Source organism: Myotis daubentonii, chromosome 6, assembly GCF_963259705.1.
Source record: "Myotis daubentonii chromosome 6, mMyoDau2.1, whole genome shotgun sequence".
NCBI classification, from domain to species: domain Eukaryota; kingdom Metazoa; phylum Chordata; class Mammalia; order Chiroptera; family Vespertilionidae; genus Myotis; species Myotis daubentonii.
This window is the reverse complement of record NC_081845.1, coordinates 83,554,156-83,573,691: the sequence shown is the minus strand read 5'-3', so window position 1 is coordinate 83,573,691 and position 19,536 is coordinate 83,554,156. Positions and strand designations below refer to the sequence as shown.

General features: G+C 48.2%; 1 protein-coding gene across 4 annotated transcripts in view; it reads right to left on the bottom strand.

Annotated features, from left to right (window-relative positions):
* The window catches only part of CLIC5 (chloride intracellular channel 5), a 154,096-nt gene that overhangs the window by 29,787 nt on the left and 104,773 nt on the right, over window positions 1-19,536 (bottom strand). For all 4 annotated transcript variants that reach the window (XM_059701532.1, XM_059701533.1, XM_059701534.1 and 1 more), the window contains exons 2-4: window positions 12,669-12,778; window positions 8,154-8,279; window positions 2,369-2,475 (exon numbers count right to left, since the gene is read on the bottom strand). In XM_059701532.1, coding sequence (XP_059557515.1) covers window positions 2,369-2,475; window positions 8,154-8,279; window positions 12,669-12,778 — 343 coding nt within the window. The remainder of the gene's footprint in view (window positions 1-2,368; window positions 2,476-8,153; window positions 8,280-12,668; window positions 12,779-19,536) is intronic.

Sequence of the window (19,536 nt, the reverse complement as noted above, 5' to 3'; positions counted from 1 at the left end):
TGGGAGGAGAGGGCGCCTGGGTGTGGAATCTGAAAACGAGGGCCCGGAGCCAGCCCTGTGGGTTTGAGGGGAGGCAGGGACAGGCCCCGGCCCTCTCGTTTGCCTCTGCGGCCCCGGCCAGAAGTGGCAGAACCCGTCCTTTCACACGACGGTGTGCGGGCTGCCTCAGTTTCCCAGGATGACGACAATGGGGTACCCCACACTGGGTTCCTTACAACAGGAATCTATTCCCTCAGTTTTAGAGTCCAGAAGTCCAAAATCAAGGTGTCGGCAGGGCCACAGGCTCTAGAGGGGAAGCCTTTCTGCCTCCTTCAGCCTCTGGTGGCCCCAAGGGGCCCGCAGCTTGGGCCTGCTGCCCTCCCGGCTCTGCGGTCTTCACGTGGCCTCCTGCCCTGTGTCTCTGTGTGCCCTCTCCTCCTTTTATAAGGACACCAGTCATCGGATTTAGGGACCACACTCAATCCAGGATGAGCTCATCTGGAGACTCATTACTAATTACATCTGCAAAGACCCTTTTCCCAAATAAGGCCACACTCTGAGGTCCTGGGTGGACACGAATTTGTGAGGGACACTACTCACCCCACCACAGGGTCCAAATGCTACAAAGCAGGGGCACTGAATAGGTTCGAAATATTGTCCACATCCGTCTTCTTCTGGTCCCTGAAAGACTGCTCTCCTCCTAGTGCCTCCTCACGCACCGCGAATGGCTGCCATGGCCCCGCCACACGTCTAGCCTCCCTGGCAGGCACTGCAGGCTCTGACCCTTCCTGGTTCTGCTGCTGGCATTTTCCCACCCTCCCCGCAGCATCCACCCAACATATCCAGGCAACTGACTTCCTTTCAACCGTTATGACGCAGCGGAAACTTTTTCAAGAAGCTTTCTCAAAGGCCCTGTCGGTAAATCCCTCCTGCTGCTCTGAGCACCTTTGGCAGATACTGTTTCTCCAGGACAGTTAGCCGGCTCTTCAGACCCCTTTGGAATAAGCCACTTGACATTTTGGGAAGTTAAGCCTTTTCTTCTGCATCGACCAGGCCTCAGAGGATAGAGAGTCTTTTTCTAGTTCTTTCTCTGGAATCTAGTTCTGTGCCTGGCACAATCCAGGTCCTCAGTAACTTACTGAATTATTTGCTTCTCGCTGCACCAACTCTGCACCTGCCAAAATTTCTTCTTCAGCCACGCGTGGCTGCCTTTCCTGGTCACCTGGGTACAAAGCAGCGATTTCAACCTTTCTCACCTCCTGGCACGTAAACTCGTTAGTACAATTCTGCGGCACACCAAAATGTATATTGTATTTTTTTGCCAATCTGACAAAAGACCCCAAAACAAACAGGTATAATTTTAATTCATTCACACCGGATGGCTATTGCTGTGTTGGCTGTTGTCATTTTGTTTTATTTGACAACCTAAGGGAAAAGAGGTCTGTGTCCCTGACTAGTCAGGAATTGCATGTTTTAAAAGTTCTTGCGGCACATAGGTCAGAAATCGCTGGTCTAAAGCAATGCCTTCTCCCCTGAGCTCCTGGAGGTCTGTCATAAGCCACCTTGCTCTGGTCCACTGTGTGCTGATCTGATGGCCACGCATTTACAGACGCTCATGAAGCGCTCACTCTGGCTCTGTGCTGGGCTCCACCCAGGCACCAGCCTATAAGGTGATCTCATTCATTCTCCCATTCAGAGGGCAAGCACACATTCTCCTTGCTCCTTTTCTTCTCTAGGGCCTGCGTTCTAGGTGTCCTACACGCTCCATTGACTGCTCTATTCCAATTGCATCAGTTCATTCTGAAAGGACAATGCCCCAGGAGGCACTGGACGTGCTGTGAGCCTCAGTGAGGCGCTCCAGGCCCTCTGAGAAGCTGCACCAGGGAACCAAGTCCTGAGCTCTGCAGCCAGGGCCACTGCAGGAGGAGCCAGGCTCCGAGAAGTGGTCCCCCGCCCCCTCCGCCCCTGCCTTCAGCCTTCCCGACTGTGGTGACGGTGCTGTCCCACCAGGGCCTCTGACAGCCCCGAGAGGTCTTCCAGGGACCAGAGGAAGCTGTGGTTCCAGCAGGACTTCCTGAGAGCACAGCCAGGTTTGTGAATTTGGGACAAATGGGCCATAGTATGCGGAGGAGGGACCCTCTTGTGCACTAAAGCCCACTTGTCACGCACACTGCATCCCTCCCCCCAATCCAGCAGCAAGGCCCGTGGCCTTTCCTCCCACACTAGCCAGAAAGCAGGATCGACAAGCCCTGCCCTGTGTCTAGGGGATGGGGCGAGGCGCACGAACAGCAAGCAGCACTGCTCCCTGGTGCCTCTCTGACCTGAGTCTCTGAGAGGCCCTGGGCAGGGACAGCGCGGCCAGGGGGTCTGGTGCCCAGGAGGCACTCACCAGCGTTGTTCTGCTGCTTGGTGTTTTTGATGTAGGCAGAGAACTTGGAGAAGATGTCGATGCCTGCTGTGTTGGATTCCCGGTGCTTCGCAGCCAGCCTGGGGTACCTGCAATGGAAGTCGCGGGGTCCTGGGGTCAGTGAGAACCTGGAGCTCCGTCAGGGGAGACTCTGTTGCTGTCTAAGCAGCACCCCTGTCTCTAGCTGGATCCACAAACCCCCCGGGTGTTACTCCCACCCTGTAGGAAGGGCGGGCATCTCAGCCCTCGTTCACCGATGGAGGACACGGAGGCCGGTGAGCTGCCTGCAGGGACAGTCTGGAGGCAGGAGCCAAAACACCATTCAGAGGGCCCAGGAGGTGCCGAGTTCCTGGACCACCAACAACAATGCACCAACGAAGGGCCCGAATCAAAAATCTGCTCAAACTTGGCTCTGTATCAGGCGAGGTCCCCGACACACATTAAAATCGCTACCCACTGCCAGGCCCCTCATTATATCCTGGAGTGAATTCTGGGAGCAAGGAGATGCGAGCGCCTTGCCACTGAGGCCTCAAAACCACTTCCCGAAAGGAAGGGGACCACAGTCCTCTTCTGAAACATCCTCTGCACACTCCTTATCTGTGTGCCCGGAGCTCGGCACTGGGCTCCAGCAGCAGCACCAGTGTTTTCTTCCTTTTTTCTTTTTTAATATATATATTTTTATTGATTTCAGAGAGGAAGAGAGAGAGAGAGAGAGAGAGAGAGAGAGAGAGAGAAACACCAATGATAAGAGAGAATCATTGATTGGCTGCCTCCTGCACGCCCCAGGTTGTGGGGATGGAGCCCACAACCTGGTCATGTGCCCTTGACAGGAATTGAACCTGGGACACTCCAGTCAGCAGGCCACTGTTCTACCCTCTGAGCCAAACTGGCTGAGGCGAGTGTTTTCAATTGTGTCATTTCTAAGCGTAGATACAGATTTGCAAGGACCCAGCCCCTCTCCCTTGCACATTCTTTCATTTTGAAGCCAGAAGAATATAAAAGGGACCCTGGGGATAGGACTGTTTGCCACTGAGACAATAGTCCTGGAGTCAGAATGGGATAAGCTTGCCTGTGTGCGAATCCATGGGTTTGACCCCATTCACACCATTAAAATGAACAATTCTGATTTTAAAATATATATATATATATATATATTTCACATGCATTCTGTATGTTTGGCCAGGCCGGGCTGAGAGGAGATGTAAGATAATTGCTTGGTTGTCATTATCATCAAGTCTGTGAACCTTTGTGATCTCTGGGTGAATAGCTGCCAACGGTTGCTATTATATTTGGTTGATCACCTCTTTGGTTGCTTTATATTTGAAAAGCAAAACAGGTTTTTTTTATTTAATGGTTTAAATAATTTGAACCAAAATGCCTTTAAAAATTATTTGTTGTTTTTTCATTTTTTCTGCTCCTCCCCTGGCCCATTAGCTAGGACTGTCTACTCTTGGGCCGTGTAGGTAGCTGTTTAATTTCAGATAGACTCTGCTGTTTTACCCTCAAAGCCCCCAAATCCTTTCTGAGCCTTGGCTGAACAGCATGGCTGAACTCTCTCCATCCACCAGGAGGGGGCGCTCTGAGCCTGTTCTGCACACACCTGTCCTCCTGAGTGTTACTGGGAATTAATCAAATTCATCTGCTCTGACTGGGGGCACAAAGGAAGCTTTATTGCAAGCTAGGTAATGTACCAAGACCTGGGAATTTAGGATAACCCTTTCCTATTTTCACCTTCTCGTAGAGACTCGCATGCTCTTAGAATTGATTGCCTTAAGTTATTAATAGATACCAAATGCTTTGTTTTTCTTGATAAGGTAATAATGGAAAGAGAAAAGGGCCTAGAAAATGCATTTTTATTTAGGTTTGGGTTTGTTAGGTGTGTGTTTTTTTTTAATGCCATCATTTGTTCACACTTCCAGTAATCTGATCATTTTTTCATGATCAGTCTGAGACAAACATGGGTGGGTGGTACCCAATCCAAGAGGGAGGACAAGGTCCATGTGGTCAGGGAGACCTCGGTAGTCCTGTTTGTTTTCTAAGCGCTAGGACTCATTGAGACCTTACTGTAGAGCCGTAGTTCTCAACCTTCTGGCCCTTTAAATACAGTTCCTCATGTTGTGACCCAACCATAAAATTATTTTCATTGCTACTTCATAACTGTAATGTTGCTACTGTTATGAATTGTAATGTAAATATCTGATATGCAAAATGGTCTTAGGCAACCCCTGTGAAAGGGTTGTTCAACTGCCAAAGGGGTCGCGACCCACAGGTTGAGAACCGCTGCTGTAGAGCACTATGCCCCATGTGAAGTTTGTCCTTATGTGGAGTGTGCCTTCAAATATGAATCTCACAGATTTCAGTAACTAGACTTGAGGAGGTTACTGTGTGCAGGATATTAAGTATATTTATTTCAGCCCCATATTCACACTATATTTTAAACTAGAGGCCCGGTGCACAGATTCCTGCACAGGTGGGGCCCTTTGGCCTGGCTGGCAATCAGGGCCAATGGGGGCTGTGGGAAGTTGGCTGGTTGCCCTGATAGGGGGCCAATGGGGCCAACTGGTGGTGGGGGGGTGGGGAGGAGGGGTTGGCTGACCACAAGAGGTTGGCCAGCTGGGGGAGATTGGCTGTGGAAGCACAGTGATCACCAGTGGGCAGCTCTGGCATTAAACATCTGCCCCCTGGTGGTCAGAGCATGTCATAGCAATCAGTCATTCGGTCGTTCCGTCCTTTGTTCCTTCAGTCGCTTAGGCTTTTATAGATATATATAGATATAGATATAGATATAGATATAGATATAGATATAGATATAGATATAGATATAGATATAGATATAGATATAGATATAGCATAGATATAGATATAGATATAGATATAGATATAGATATAGATATAGATATAGATATAGATATAGATATAGATATAGATATAGATATAGCATAGATATAGATATAGCATAGATATAGATATAGATATAGATATAGATATAGATATAGATATAGATATAGATATAGCAATAGCTAGATATAGATATAGATATAGATATAGATATAGATATAGATATAGATATAGATATGCAATAGGTGGGCTAGAGAGTCCATTCTCTTTCTCCAAAAGGCTAGAGAATAGTGTTTCACTCATAGAAACATCTTTGAAATAAGGTTGTGATGTCTGTTGACAGTTAAGGCAACGGCGAGTTTCTCTAACTCAGAGAATAGCAGTCTACAGCTAGCAGGCCAAATCCAGCCCAACATCTGTTGACATGATCAAAACAAAATCAAAAGAGGGCTATTATCTTGTGACATGTGAAAATAACATGAAATTCACGTCAGTGTTCATGAATAAAATATTAGTGGAACATGGCCATGTCCATTCATTCTGTCTGCAGCTGCTTTTGCTTTATAAGAGTGGGGTTGTAACCGAGACTATATGCCCACAAAGCCAAGTGTACTCACTATCTGGCTCTACGGAAGAGTTTGCGGACCTCTGCTCTAACTAGTGAACATTTTCTCCATTGTTTTTAAGATATCTTATTTCAAATGTACTCATCTTAGACATGCACTTCAGCTTCATTCTGGGAAGTAAAACAGTTGCCCCACTCCCCCCCCCCCCCCCCCCCCGCCAAAAAAAAAAGCCTTTCTTTTGTAAATAGCAGCAAAAATATATATGTGATCATAGATGGAAGGGCTCTCACTGGCGTAGAGTCCCAACTGACTTCTCATTGACCAGACACTGACCGCCACACCACTGAAAAAGGGCCCCAGTGCAAGTAAATCAACATGCAGTACGCGCCTACCAGCAGCCAGGCCTTAACCCTGATGTTGGGGCTCCCCTGGAGAAAAAGAAAGCCGGTCTTCCTGTCCTTGTGGTGTGACCTATGCTGATTTCAGGGGCTCCCAGGGCAGCTTGAGTGTTAACCTTCCTTTTTCTAATGAGCTGAAAAGTGAGTGGACTTGCCCTCTGTCCCTTCTCCATTATCTCTGCTTCCTCGTCTCACCAAACCTTCCCCGAGAAGCAGGCTAATGGCTTCCGACTCTCCCGACCCTTGATTGTGAGCAGCTTGCCTTGTCCTGTCTCTGCTACTTAAGCAAATGAGCCTTGGAGGTGGACAGAATCTGGCTTATTCATTAAAAGACGCCCACTGGGATCTGTGGTTTTAAGATCTAAGCTCACCCGTTGTCCTTATGGTCACAAAAGAGGCATTGACTTCTTTTTCTAACTCTTCAGGCTGCTATTCAATGAGCTCTTACTCTGTCAGTCACTAGGATAAGTAGCACTATCTTCTAAATAGTCCCTTGAAATCAACATTATGGTCATCATTCTATAGATGTGAGAACTAAATATTAGAGAGATTTTAAGCCCTGGCCAGTGTGGCTCAGTTGGTTGAGCGTAGTCCCATGCACTGAGAAGTTGCTGGTTCAATTCCCAGGCTCAATCCCTAGTAGAGGGCATGCAAGAGATAGCCAATTGATGTTTCTCCCTCTCCCTTTCTCTCTCTCTCAAATCAATAAAAACATTTTTTAAAGGACAGGTTTTAAGTAATTGACCTGTAGCAGAGACCAATCATGCTCAATAAGTATCCATGTGTTACTCTGCATTTCCCAGCTTCTCACTCTCAGTTTGGTTGAGGGTCATGTGATTGGGTCCTCACCAATAGGATGTCACCAATTGGTTCCTCCCAATTGATTTCTTTTTTTAAAAAAATCCTCACCCAAGGATTTTTTTAAAAATTGATTTGAGAGAGAGAGAGAGAGAAATATCAATTGGTTGTCTCCCTGCATGCATCCTGACTGGGCAATCTGGGCATGTGCCCTGACAGGGGATTGAACCCTTGACCTTTTGGTGTATGGGACAATACTCCAACCAACTGAGCCACAGCAGCCAGGGCTCTCCCTGTTGATTTCTCCACCTCCAACTCTTCCAATCTCTGCCCTCCTCATCGCCCTGCCCCCAACCTGGAAAGTAAGCCTGAAAATCAACTCTCCAGCACATTCACTTAGAGCTGTTCATGTACCCTACAGGATAAAGTCCGAGCTCTATACATAATATTATTTTTCTATTAAAAAAAAGAACTTTGGTGATTGTCTCACTCCCTAATTATAATTCAATACAACAAACAGGTCCAGTTCCAGCTACTTTTAGGCCCCATCTGCCCTTTACTCCTCTTTTCCATGGGGAGCAGCTCACGTACCTGACAGGAAGCGACAGCCCCTGGCCTCCCCTCCCTGTGCCCTTCCTCAGAAGAGATGCTGCTCTCAGTCCGTTTCTCATGTTTAACTATAACCTCAGACCAGACCTGGTCCGATTTACAACTCTTAGTTATGCCTTCGTGTGGCTTTGAGTTGTGGGTTACCTCTCTCCTGGCTAATTTTCATTTCATTCGCCTTTCAGCTCTCCTGAAATGAGGGAGATGTTGCCTTCACATGGGGGTCTTCCAGGCAAAGTGGACTGGAGAGAGGACTTCTTTAGGGGGATGGAGGGATGCTGACCTCCCCAGTGCTCCTGAAGCCATTCTTAGGGGGAGTGGTCTGCCCACTTCACAGGGGCGCCCACTCTTGGAGTTGGACTTTATGGAGCAGTTTTGAGACTGGCAGCTCTTTGGGGGTGAGGAGGGGTGCCCTGGGCTCTCTCTTTGAAAAGAGGGTCCTATGCTCTGAATAAAGGAGACCCCTTTGGAAATCTGCCCCCTCGACGTTAACACTGTGATATTTTCAGTCCCCACAGGGCCCCTCCCTGCCGTTAGCTGTGGAGATAAACAGGCCATTACTTTTCAGGGGTCAGAGTCTCCTCCAGGAACTCCTCGATCTTATTGACGTCCGTCTTCACGTCCCCGTTGAAGGTCAGGAAGGGCGGATGGGTGCCAGGGGCGAGGTTGTGCAGGTCGGCCGGCTTTCTGTGGAGAGAGCAAGATTCAGGGGTGGCTGACACCAGGGTACCTCATGTTCAGGGCAACCTGGGGCGTGTCATACATTACACTCCTGTGCTGTCCAACATGCCTGTCAGCAAAACAGACTTATGGTTTAGGGTGTGGTGGTGGGTGTTGCTGGAGAGGTTCTGAGGGGGGTGGGGTGACACGGGAAGTCCCTGAGAGAGGAGCAAGCTAAGAGGAGGGAGCTGAGTACTATTAAAGACAGAGTAATGGCAGGTGACTAGGTAATTAGTGCCAAGCGTTCACTACCCAGGGCAGAGGATGGACTTTGCTTTCAGAGGTTCCTTCAGCGCTTAGCTTAACAAAAATGCCCTGCCCAGAATTCCCAACTTTATACATGAATGAATGCAACCCTCGCACCTTTACACTAAGAAGGGTCCTCTGCGTGGCTAAGGGTATATTCAACAGGAAGGCGAGTGAGCTTGTGTCTGACGGGGCCCTGTTCGCCCACTGGGGCTTCTGGGCTCCCACCAGCTGTGGGGATGCAAGAGAGGGATGAGGGACGGAGCCAAGTCAGGGGGAGAGAGCTGGCAGATGGGGGGAGGCGAGGGAGGGAGCTGCGCTGAGAAGAGAGGAGGAAGCGGAGGAATCGCGATGGAGCCTTCCAGGAGCAGGCTGGGACCCCAGGTTCGCCTCAATGCTCTCTCAGGTGCCACATTTGTGGGAGTCCTGAGTGGGAAAACAGCAGATGGGGAAAGTGAAGAAAAGTAAACAGCAGGAGAAGAGGAATCTGTAATGCTGCAAATTCCTGGCCTAATCAGTCTGGGAGGGGAAGAGAGGAATTTCAATTACGGTGCTGCTCCCGTATCGCCCCCCAAGCACACTCTGCACAGCTGCACCGGCACTTGCAGCTCCTTAGACAAGTGAGACTGAAAGGACTTTTAAAATCTAATTTACTCAGTCCCTTTGTTTGCTTTGTGCGCGTCCCTCATTTCAGACAATGCAAGAACATTCTTTACCTCCTCCTCCTGTGTGTGTGTGTGTGTGTGTGTTTAGAGCTGCAATGCTTGGGTTCTCAGCTGGGAGGGGAAATCCATACTGATTTTGTTTTTTAGCAATTACCTCTGTAGCTTAAAGATACAGAGGGTTTTGGTTTTTGTTTTGTTTTGCTATTTTGCTTTTGTTCCTGCGACTGGACAGAACAGCGGCCTCCCGGGTCGGGCACCCTGGGAAGTACTGCCCACGGCTGCTGAGGCTCCGCGGGACGTTGCCCGTGGGTGCTGGCCAGCTGTGGTCCTCTCTCTGGTCCTCTTCAGCATTTATGGTTGAAATTAGATACTTAGCATTTACATACATATTGCCAGGTCGAACTCACGGGTTACTGACTGTGTACCAGCCTCTTGCCCTGACTGATCTGCAGCTCCCTGAGGCAGGGGTGATGCTAAGAACAGCCAACATGTGTGGGCTCTGGCTCTGAGCAGGCCCAGCACCACATGCAGATGCTTCACACGGCTGCTCACTAACTCCTCACAGTGACCCTCAGCAAGGCACCACGTCCTGCAGATGAGAAAACCAAGGCTCATAACAGTAAGGTAACTTGTCCAAGCTCACTCAGCCAGTAAGTGCTGGTGCCAGGAAAAGAAATCAGTTTTGGAAATTGCTAAACTTCTTGTAGTGTATTATATCATACATTTAAAAGTTCCTTAACTATTTATTATCTATACTAATAAAAGGGTAATATGCTAATTAGACCAGAAGACCTTCCAGACAAGGCCATGGTGGCGGGGCAGAGGCAGAGGCAGTTAGGGGTGATCAGGCCAGGAGGAGAGGGCAGTAGGGGGGGAGCAGGCTAGCAGGTAGGGGCAGTTGGGGGTGAGCAGGCCAGTGGGGGGGAGTTGGAGGCAAGCAGGCCAGCAGGGGCGGGGGGGGAGCAGTTGGGGGCAAGCAGGCCAGCAAGGGGGGCAGTTGAGGGGGAGCAGGCTGGATTGGGCCTAAACCGGCAGTCGGACATCCCCCGAGGGGTCCCAGATTGGAGAGGGTGCAGGCCGGGCTGAGGGACACACAACCCCATGCATGAATTTTGTGCACCAGGACACTAGTATATATACATCTTTCTTCCTCTCTCCCTCCCTCCTTGCTTCCCTTCCTTCCTTCTTTTCTCCCTTCCTTCCTTCTTTCTTTCCTTCCTTCCTTCCTTCCTTCCTTCCTTCCTTCCTTCCTTCCTTCCTTCCTTCCTTCTTATCTTTTGGCAGTGAGAAAGCTTGCTTATCTGTAAAACAGGAGTTGTGATACTTGCTGTCCTCCAGCACAGGGTGTTGGCAGGGTCCGATGTGATAACAGATATGAAGGAACAGCACAAGCACGTGAAGAATGCTGGGTGGCTCCCTCTGCCATTATGAGCTCCAGGTAACACAAGTCCATGTTTATGGCTGGTAACCAGAGACCTCCTCTTCTCCACTGAAGGAAGCTACCCTCTTCAGTTGTCACAGATAGTAACTTCACAGCAGATGCATGTTCATTTATTTGACGAACATATTAGCTGGGGTCTAAGTAAATCAGCTGCTATGACTGATACAAGAAAACAAAGCATGACCCCAGCCTCTTCCTGAGGGACTTAAGGTCTCATGTGGAGGACAAAACAAACTTCATAGCGGGTGTGCTGCGAAGACAATGGCATCTGAACCAAGGAGAGTGGGTCTAAAAGCAGCCCTGCCAGTTCAAGATGGCACCTTGGGAAAGTGATTTAAATGTGTCCATCTCAGTTTCCTTGTATAAAATGAAGAAGACAGGCTTTTACAAGGTCATCTGTTGTGTGATATTTTTATGGAAAAGCACTCACTAGTTGTAAAGTGCCAAGACTGTAGATACCAAGTGGGTGAAATACCAAACGATGACACCAGGCATCAGGGGCAAGAGGTGCTGGGGAGTTTGGAGGAGGCTGAGTGACAGACGTGTCTGAGAGCGGAGGGGTGGGAGGGGTGGCTTCCCAGGGGAGGGCCAAGCTGCAGGGGCACTGGGACAATCTGTCCTTTCAGGAAGGTGGGGACAGCCTCTGGGAGCATCTGCCAGGTGCTGAGGGCTGGAGAGAACAGGGCAGCAGGAGGCCGTCCAACCTGACAGAGGCTGGAAGGTCAGAGAGAAGCGGGGAGAGAATGTTGGGAAGAATCAAGGGAAAGACAAAGGCAAAGGAAGGCTGCAGGAGAGTTATTCCATAGGCACTGGGAGGTGTCAGAGGGGTCCTGGGCAGGGGGAGCCATGTGATTAGAGCATCATTTTAGAGAGAATAACCTTAATATAATATAAGGAGAGAGAGAGAGAGAGAGAGAGAGAGAGAGAGAGAGAGAGAGAGAGAGACCTGGAAGGATCTAGATTCTAGAAGGAGGCAGGCCAGTTTGAAGAGCAAACAATGCAGCTGGCAGCAGTGGGACCTGAGCCAGGCGTGGGCTGTGAGAATGATCGAGAGCTTGGAGGTAAGAGATGGCCCAGTGGGAGAGTGCCCTGGCCTGGGCACTGAGGGACAATGAAGGTGGCAAGAGCAGGGAGCTGGAAATGCTTCAGCCTAGAAAACGGGAGAACAAAGGAATTCAGGAGGGGAGCCAACTCAAAGGAAATGGACAGATATCATTCTCTACATAGAGAGTTTGAAGTGATCACTGAAAATGCAGGTGGCATAACTAGAAGATAGCAGGTTCTGGGTATAGGCTAATCTGCATAAAGGGGACTGAGCAAAGATGCTAAGCTCACAGGGAAGGAAGTCAAGGCATATGATAAAGCATTCAGGGGGTGAGCTCCCAGCGATGCCACACTTAAAGGACAGGTGGTAGAGGGGAAATAGAAAACAAGATTGAAGAGTGTGAGTTAATATAAAATAACCGTGAATAAACTGTAATTGAAAAAAGTAAAATAATGTGGCTCCTGAGAGTGAACAATACCTGGTATTTTTATGAGGCATTTAAAAAAGGAACACTGGTAACTTTCCATCCCGCGTGTAACCCAGAGCTCTCACTCTAAGGAACTCTAAGGTTGGGATGGAGCAGCGGAAATGGGCTGGATTCCAACTCCCTGGAGACTCAGACTCTGGCCCCTGAAGCCCTGCTAATCCCCCAGGATGGGGCCCCTAGAACTATGGGAATGGCTGACTCTGGATTTAAGATGCTGTGCCCATCTCTGTGCCAGGCATTCTCAACTGGGTACCCTACGCCCATTCCCTCCTGCTTCCTTGCTAATTGAACTTTCCTAATCTAAGCATCTAAGCGCTCAGTCCCAAGCGAGACACTGGCATTTGCAGCCTCTTGTCACTAGGGAACTGGCAGAGGAGGCTGCCGGGAGCCATGGGAAGGCTTTTCCCGCCCTCAGGGAAGGTTCTCTGTTCCTGCAGCTAAACACGCTCCTCATTAACATAGCACCTTTTACCTTTTCAGATCCACAGTGGTGACATTGAACACGACTCCTTTCAGCCAGAGGATCATAAAGAGGCGCTGAGAGAAGGGGCAGTTGCCGATGCTTTCCCCATCGATCCCAGCCTAGGAAAAAGAGAGCAGAGACCTGAGTTGTGCATGCGTATTAGCAAGAAGGAATAGAGGATCGTAACTCCCAAACAGTGGTCTGAAGAGAACGGACTAAACCCTGCCCCAGCCTAACCCCTGAAGGTATCGCCCTTGTCTTCCCAGTGTGTCTGCGGGGTAGTGTGTCGCATAGGGTAAGGGATGGACAGAATGTTGAGTCTCCAGTGTGGCGGTTATGCAGAGTCAAGGCTTTCTGAATCCACAGATCCCTAGATTCCGAGGGGAAAAGAGAACTTCAATATCACATCGTCTAACACCAATGACATTGGGCCACCAACTGCTGAGCCCCAAGGAATCATCAAGTCTGTGCTTGACTGTCCCCCCTAACCAGAAATTTCTCTCTCAGAGCAGTCCATTCCGAGGACAGTTCTAACAATTACAAATGCTTTTCTTTAGCTCTACCTAAGCTCAGTGTACTCCTTTGTACTTCACCCTCTCTGACCCTTTGGTCCTTGCTCCATGAGGGTGCCGTGAGGACAAACACCTCAGACTTCGACCCTATCTCCCTATATCTCACTCGTCAGCAGACTCAAGACTTTAATCAATACACTTAGTTCTGACTAGTACTGGACCTGCAGTGTCAATAAACCATTCATTTTAAAGTATCCTTTCACTGAACAAATACATATTGACTATCGATTATGTGCAAGGCACTGGAGGAAACTGTACAGGGGATTCAAGGAATCATGGCCTTGTGGGCTGGGCGGGGGAGAGACAGGAACACATATGACAATAGCAGGTAGCATTACTGGGTGCTTGCGTGCTCTGCTAATCACACTTCCCCTTCCAGGAACCCTCCTCAAAACAGCATGGCTTATGTTTTTGCTTTTGTAATGTCTGAAAGGCAAGTCTATCTTTACTTCTGAGTGGGTTGCAGGGACAAATATTTTATAAGAATTCATTCTCAGCAAACACACAGAAAGGTTGGAGAATTGATCTCTCGGGAATTTATTTCCCCGGAGGGGTTTATTGTCCCCAGACATGGTACGTAGAGGGAGAGGTCACCCACTCTCCCTGGTTTGCTGCTGGCTCCCCTGGACACCGTGGCCTCGTCTGGTGGCCTAGGCGCCCGGCTCCTCTGACAGGGAAGCCCTCAGACCTACTAGCAAAGCTGCAAACAATCCAATCAACATCCTGAAAGAGGGACTTACTAAGATATTTTTTAAGGGAGTAAAGCAATGCATTCTCAAAGCTCAACACATTATTTCCCCCCCGAAGTTTGCTTTGCTGTGGCCTTGGTATGGAGGAGTGAGGCCTTGCATACCGAGAGCCTAATTGTGTGCCTTTTTCTGCCTTGCAAATCACTCCCAGCAGAGGTTCGGGTTTATAATGGAAAACTGGCGCCTTTGCCGGTGTTGGTTGTAGGGTAATTGCTATGAAATTACAGTTATTTTACCTCTCTCTTAACTACACCGAGAGCCCCATCCCTATTCAGTTCTCACTTTTCCCTGGTGCTGGAAACAGGCCCACCCCTGCATAGTCGAGATAGATGCCCTGGGCTCCGTTATATAAAATCTGAAAGATGGGAGGGCACTGGTGTGCCTGCTGGCAGAGCTAATGTTACCGATAAAGCTACTCACAGACAGGCAGACTGGCAACTATTACACTAACAATAGCTTGGAGCTAACTTGAGTTTGTGATGTCAGAGTCCTTGCTCAGCAGGTACCTGGCGCTTGGTCCTTTAAGACATCACAACAAAGGCACTTTCCCCAGGGCTGGTTCCAATGTAAGGAACAATTGAAGAATTAAAAAACAAAACAACAAAAGACACATTTACAAACTAGCCTCTGTTTTACCGCTGGTGATGAAGGGGTGATAAGGGAATCGAAGGAGGAACTAGTAAAATACTAAAATTCTTATTAGCTGGACAAAAATTACATAATAATGATAGTAATAATAACTCATTTCTATATTGCCAGGCATTGTTCTAAGTGCTTTGCATCTTTTGCTAATTCATGAGAAGTGGGATATTATCACCCTTTTACAAATGTGGAAACTGAAGCACAGAGAGGGCCATTCATATACCTGCTGGCCATTTTGTCTTCTTTGGAGAAATGTCTATTCAAGTCCTTAGCCCATTTTTAAGGGTTATTTTTGGGGTCTTTCGTTTTGTTTTTTAATCCTCACCTGAGTATATATTTTTATTAGAGGCACGGTGCACGAAATTTTTGCACAGGGTGGGAGAGGGGAGTGTTCCCTCAGCCCAGCCTGCACCCTCTCTCAGTCCAGGAGCCCTTGGGGAATGTCCAACTGACAGCTTAGGCCGGCTCAGTCAGACATCCTTAGCACTACCCCGGAGGCAAGAGAGGTTCCCACCACTGCCGCTGCGCTCGTCAGCCAGGAGCCCAGCTCAGGGCTTCTGGCTGAGCAGCACTCCCCCTGTGGGAGGGCACTGACCACCAGGGGGCAGTTCCTGCATTGAGTGTCTGTCCCCTGGTGGTCAGTGGGTGTCATAGTGACCAGTCATTCCACCGTTAGGTCAATTTGCATATTAGGGTTTTATTATATAGGATTGGTTTTTTGAGAGAGAGAAACATCAGTGTGAGAGAGAAACATCTATTGGTTGCCTCCTGTACTCCCCCTGACTAGGGATTGAACCCGAAACCTAGGTATGTGCCCTGACCTGACTGGAAATCAATCCACCACGTTTTGATGTAGAGGATGACACTCCAATCATCTGAGCCACCCAGCAAGGGCCCCCGTTTTTGCTATTGAGTCGTTCAGCTTTTTCTTTTCCTCCTTCACAAATTCATCAGTCCTGGGGCCTGAATGAACCATTTGTTAAATCCATGGGTTAAATGGGGTGAGCTTGTGGCAACCATTTAAAACATCAACCAAGAAGAATGGGGTGGGGCTCCATGGGATTCCAGGCTCTGAAAAGGGTGAGGGAAAATCCAAGTGGACTTTGGTCCAAACAGGCTCTGAGCACAGGGGCTGGAGGCAGGAACAAAGCAGTGCAGTAGGTTGAATAATATCCCCCTCCAAACTCATGACCACCCAGAACCTGTGAGTGTGACCGTATTTGGAAATAGGGTCTCTGCAGGTGAAATCAAGTTAAAATGAAGTCACACTGAGTTAGGGTGGGCCCTAAATATAATTGGTGTCCTTATAAGAAGACAGAGACAGAGAATGGAGTGATGCTTCTACAGACCAAGGAACCCCCAAGGATTGCCAGAAAGTGCAGAAGTTAAGAGAGACAAGATTCTTCCTGGAGAGGCTGGAGAACGCATGGCCCTGCTGACACCTTGATTTCAAACTTCCGGGCTTCAGAATGCCGAGAGACTACATTTCTGTTGTTTAAGCCACCCAGTTTATGGTCAGTGGTTACGGCAGGCACAGGAAACTCATGCAAGCAGAAGAGCATGGGAAGCAGAATGGTGCACAGCTAATGGCAAAGTTCTCAAGTTCACAATTCTGCTTTGCCATGGGCCTAGTGGGCATACTCACAATTGCAAGCCAGCTACAACCCCAAAGTACTTCCTATAGCCTAGAGTAAATGTATTGACTGTCAGTTACACTATGTTATACTACAGTGGGGCCTTGACTTACGAGTGTCCTGACTAACGAGTTTTTCGAGATATGAGCCCTCTCGGCCAATTTTTTGCTTTGAGTTGTGAGCTAAAATTCGGGTTATGAGCCAGCTTCAGATACCCCACTGCTAGTTGGCTCAGCGAACATCACAGTGAACGCCACAACATCAGCCCAGCATCACGTGTCTCACTCGTTCACTTTTGATTTGACATACGAGTAATTTGAGTTATGAGCTCCGTTACAGAACGAATTAAACTCGTTAAGTCAAGGCTCCACTGTATATTATTTATAATAATAAAAAGGTAATATGCTAATTAGACCAGACATCCTTCTGGTTGAACAGTCAAAGGGTCATTTAGGCTTTTATATCCTATATAATAAAAGGGTAATATATAAATTGACCCTAACAGTGGAACGACCAGAATGACCACTCGACCAGTCACTGTGAAGCGCACTGACCAACTCTAGGTCCCTTCCCCTGGTCATCAGGCTCCAATCACCCAATGGTGAGCGGGGAACCAGGGTGGGTGGTGGCAGGGGGCAGGACCGGCTGCAGGCAGCTGGGGAAGGTGGCCCTGATCACAGGCCAGGCCTAGGGACCGTATATAGATAATATCACATGATGATAATAGCATAATATAATTAGACTATATATTATATGCTGGGAAAGTCATTATATGTCTTTCATGTACTTTTTCCTGCTATACACTGAGCTTGTCTACCCCCAATACATGGGCCATGTCTTATTTACTTTGACTTCAGCAGCAATAAGCTGCTGAAGACTTAGTTGATACTCAGTGCCTATTAGAGTGGATGCCTGTTGAGGGGAGGGTGACATCGCTCCCTCTTTATGGCCTGACTATCTCAAAATGCTGACGTGGGCACACTGAAGAGTGTCCTGAGAAACAAGCAGGAGACCATTGCTCTATACCCGCCCCTGCCTCCAATTCACTGTGTGACCCTGACTAGGCCAGTCGCCTCCTCTTTGGCCTCAGTCTTTGCACTCATAACTTCCTGCAATTTTGTGAATTCAAGTGGCTAATGGAGATTTATTTAGACAGCAGTTCTCAAACATTTTGGTCTCAGAATCCTTATGTGCCTTTAAAGATTGTTGAGGATCCCAAAGATCTTTTGTTCATGTTGGTCATAACTATCAATATCCATTATCCTATTTAATAAAAGAGTAATATGCAAATTAACTGTCACTCCATGACAAAGATGGCAGCACCCATAGCAGCTGGGGCAAGAAGCTGGCGGCATCACCCTGGCAACATGAGCCCAGCAGGCATTGCCTCAGCGACCCGCAAGCAGGCAAGCGCCGCCAGCAGGCAGCACCCTGCCCTGGCCGCAGCTCAAGGGAGAGAACAACACGCAGGCAAGGCTAGAAGCCTGAGAGATCAGTACAGAGAGGCACCTGCTCCAAGCCTCCGTGGTGTGGCTGGGGGCAGGCCCCAGTGAACACACACACAAACACATGGGGCTCCTGCTCTGAGCTTACATGGTGCAGCTGGGGGCAGGCCCCACCAGACACACACACACACACACACACACACACACAAACACACAAACACACAAACACACACACACAGGGCACCTGCTCTGAACCTCTGCTGCCAGACTGTGGGTGTCAGTAGGACATTCACTGAGGGCTCCCAGAATGTGAGAGGGGGCAGGCTGAGCTGAGGGACGCCCACCCCCAGTGCATGAATTTCATGCACCGGGCCTCTAGTATTTTAAATGAAAGCCAAAAATATTTGAAATATTTATTTACTTATTCATTCAAATATTATAACAATAAATGTATAACACTAGAGGCCCGGTGCATGAATTCATGCACGGGTGGGGGCCATTGGGGCCAGCAGGCAGGGGAAGGGACCGTAGGAGGTTGGCTGTGGGAGTACACTGACCACGAGGGGGCAGCTCTTGTATTGCGTGTCTGCCCCCTGGTGGTCAGTGCGTGTCATAGCTACCAGCTTGTTGTCCAGTCATCAGGTCGTAAAGGTTGCTTAGGCTTTTATATAGAGAGATAAATAACATGTTTTAATATAAAGAAACTCTTTTTTAAAGAAATTTAGTAATGTAAGTAAATTGGTTGAAGTATACATATGAATAAGTTTTGGCTTTGCAGAGATACAGCTGGAAAAGGGGGGAGTAACTTAATAGACTTTTCAGATATTTGTGGGTATTTTTCTTTAATACCATACTGAAACTCAACAATGGTAGTTTCTTTTTTAAGAATAGCTTATTGATTTTTAGAGAGAGAGGAAGGGAGGAGAGAGAAACATAGATGTGAGAGTGCAACATCAATCGGCACGCCCCTACCAGGGATTGAGCCTGCAGCCTGGGCATGTGCTCTGCCCAGAATCGAACTAGCAACCTTCGGGGCAGGGGATGATGCCCAACCAACTGAGCCACATTGGCCAAGGCAACAATAGTAGTTTCTTAAAGGTTAGTTGATAGATGGAATTTGAAACTCTATCAATTAAAGTCTTCTATTCCACTAAAACCCATTCATCTGTCTTGCACTTTGAATGGATCTTTTACCCCGGGATGATTCTGTAGCATCACAAATTCATCACTTGGAAAATAGTGTTTCACTGAGTTATGCAGATCTTCCAAGTGCTGATGCAGTTCATTATGCAAAATCAAAGCACCTCATTCAGTAACATCACAGCCGAGCTCATCAGAAAAGTGTAAGTGAGAAGCTGCCAAGCTCATAGTGGTGGAGACATGGTTTCCAATATTCTAATGTTCTCTTAAAAGCTTGTATTTTATCATTGGCAATAAATCAGTTGTTCTCCTTGAAATTACAAGCTCACTTCACTGACCTTGCAGGAAATATCTGTCAAATACCAGTTCTGAAAATCCACAGTTTGTCTGTCGGTGTCTCTTTCAAGTAAAACCTGTTCTGTGAAAGGAACGCCCGGTTCAGCTCACAGCTCAGTCCCACGGTGCTTTTCCTTGGACAGCTGCTGTACTCCAGGACGCATCCCAAGAGCTGCCTGTGCACTTCCCACTTCGTCAGCCAGAGGTTTAAGAGACATGCCCTCCACGCTGATTTAATTATGTCATATACTTCTCACTGCTTCATCAAGGACATTCATAAATGAGACCGGCTCTTCTTTTTCTGTGCATGCATGACTCCTAGAACCATTTATACCACTGCCTCAATTAAGGCTAAAGCA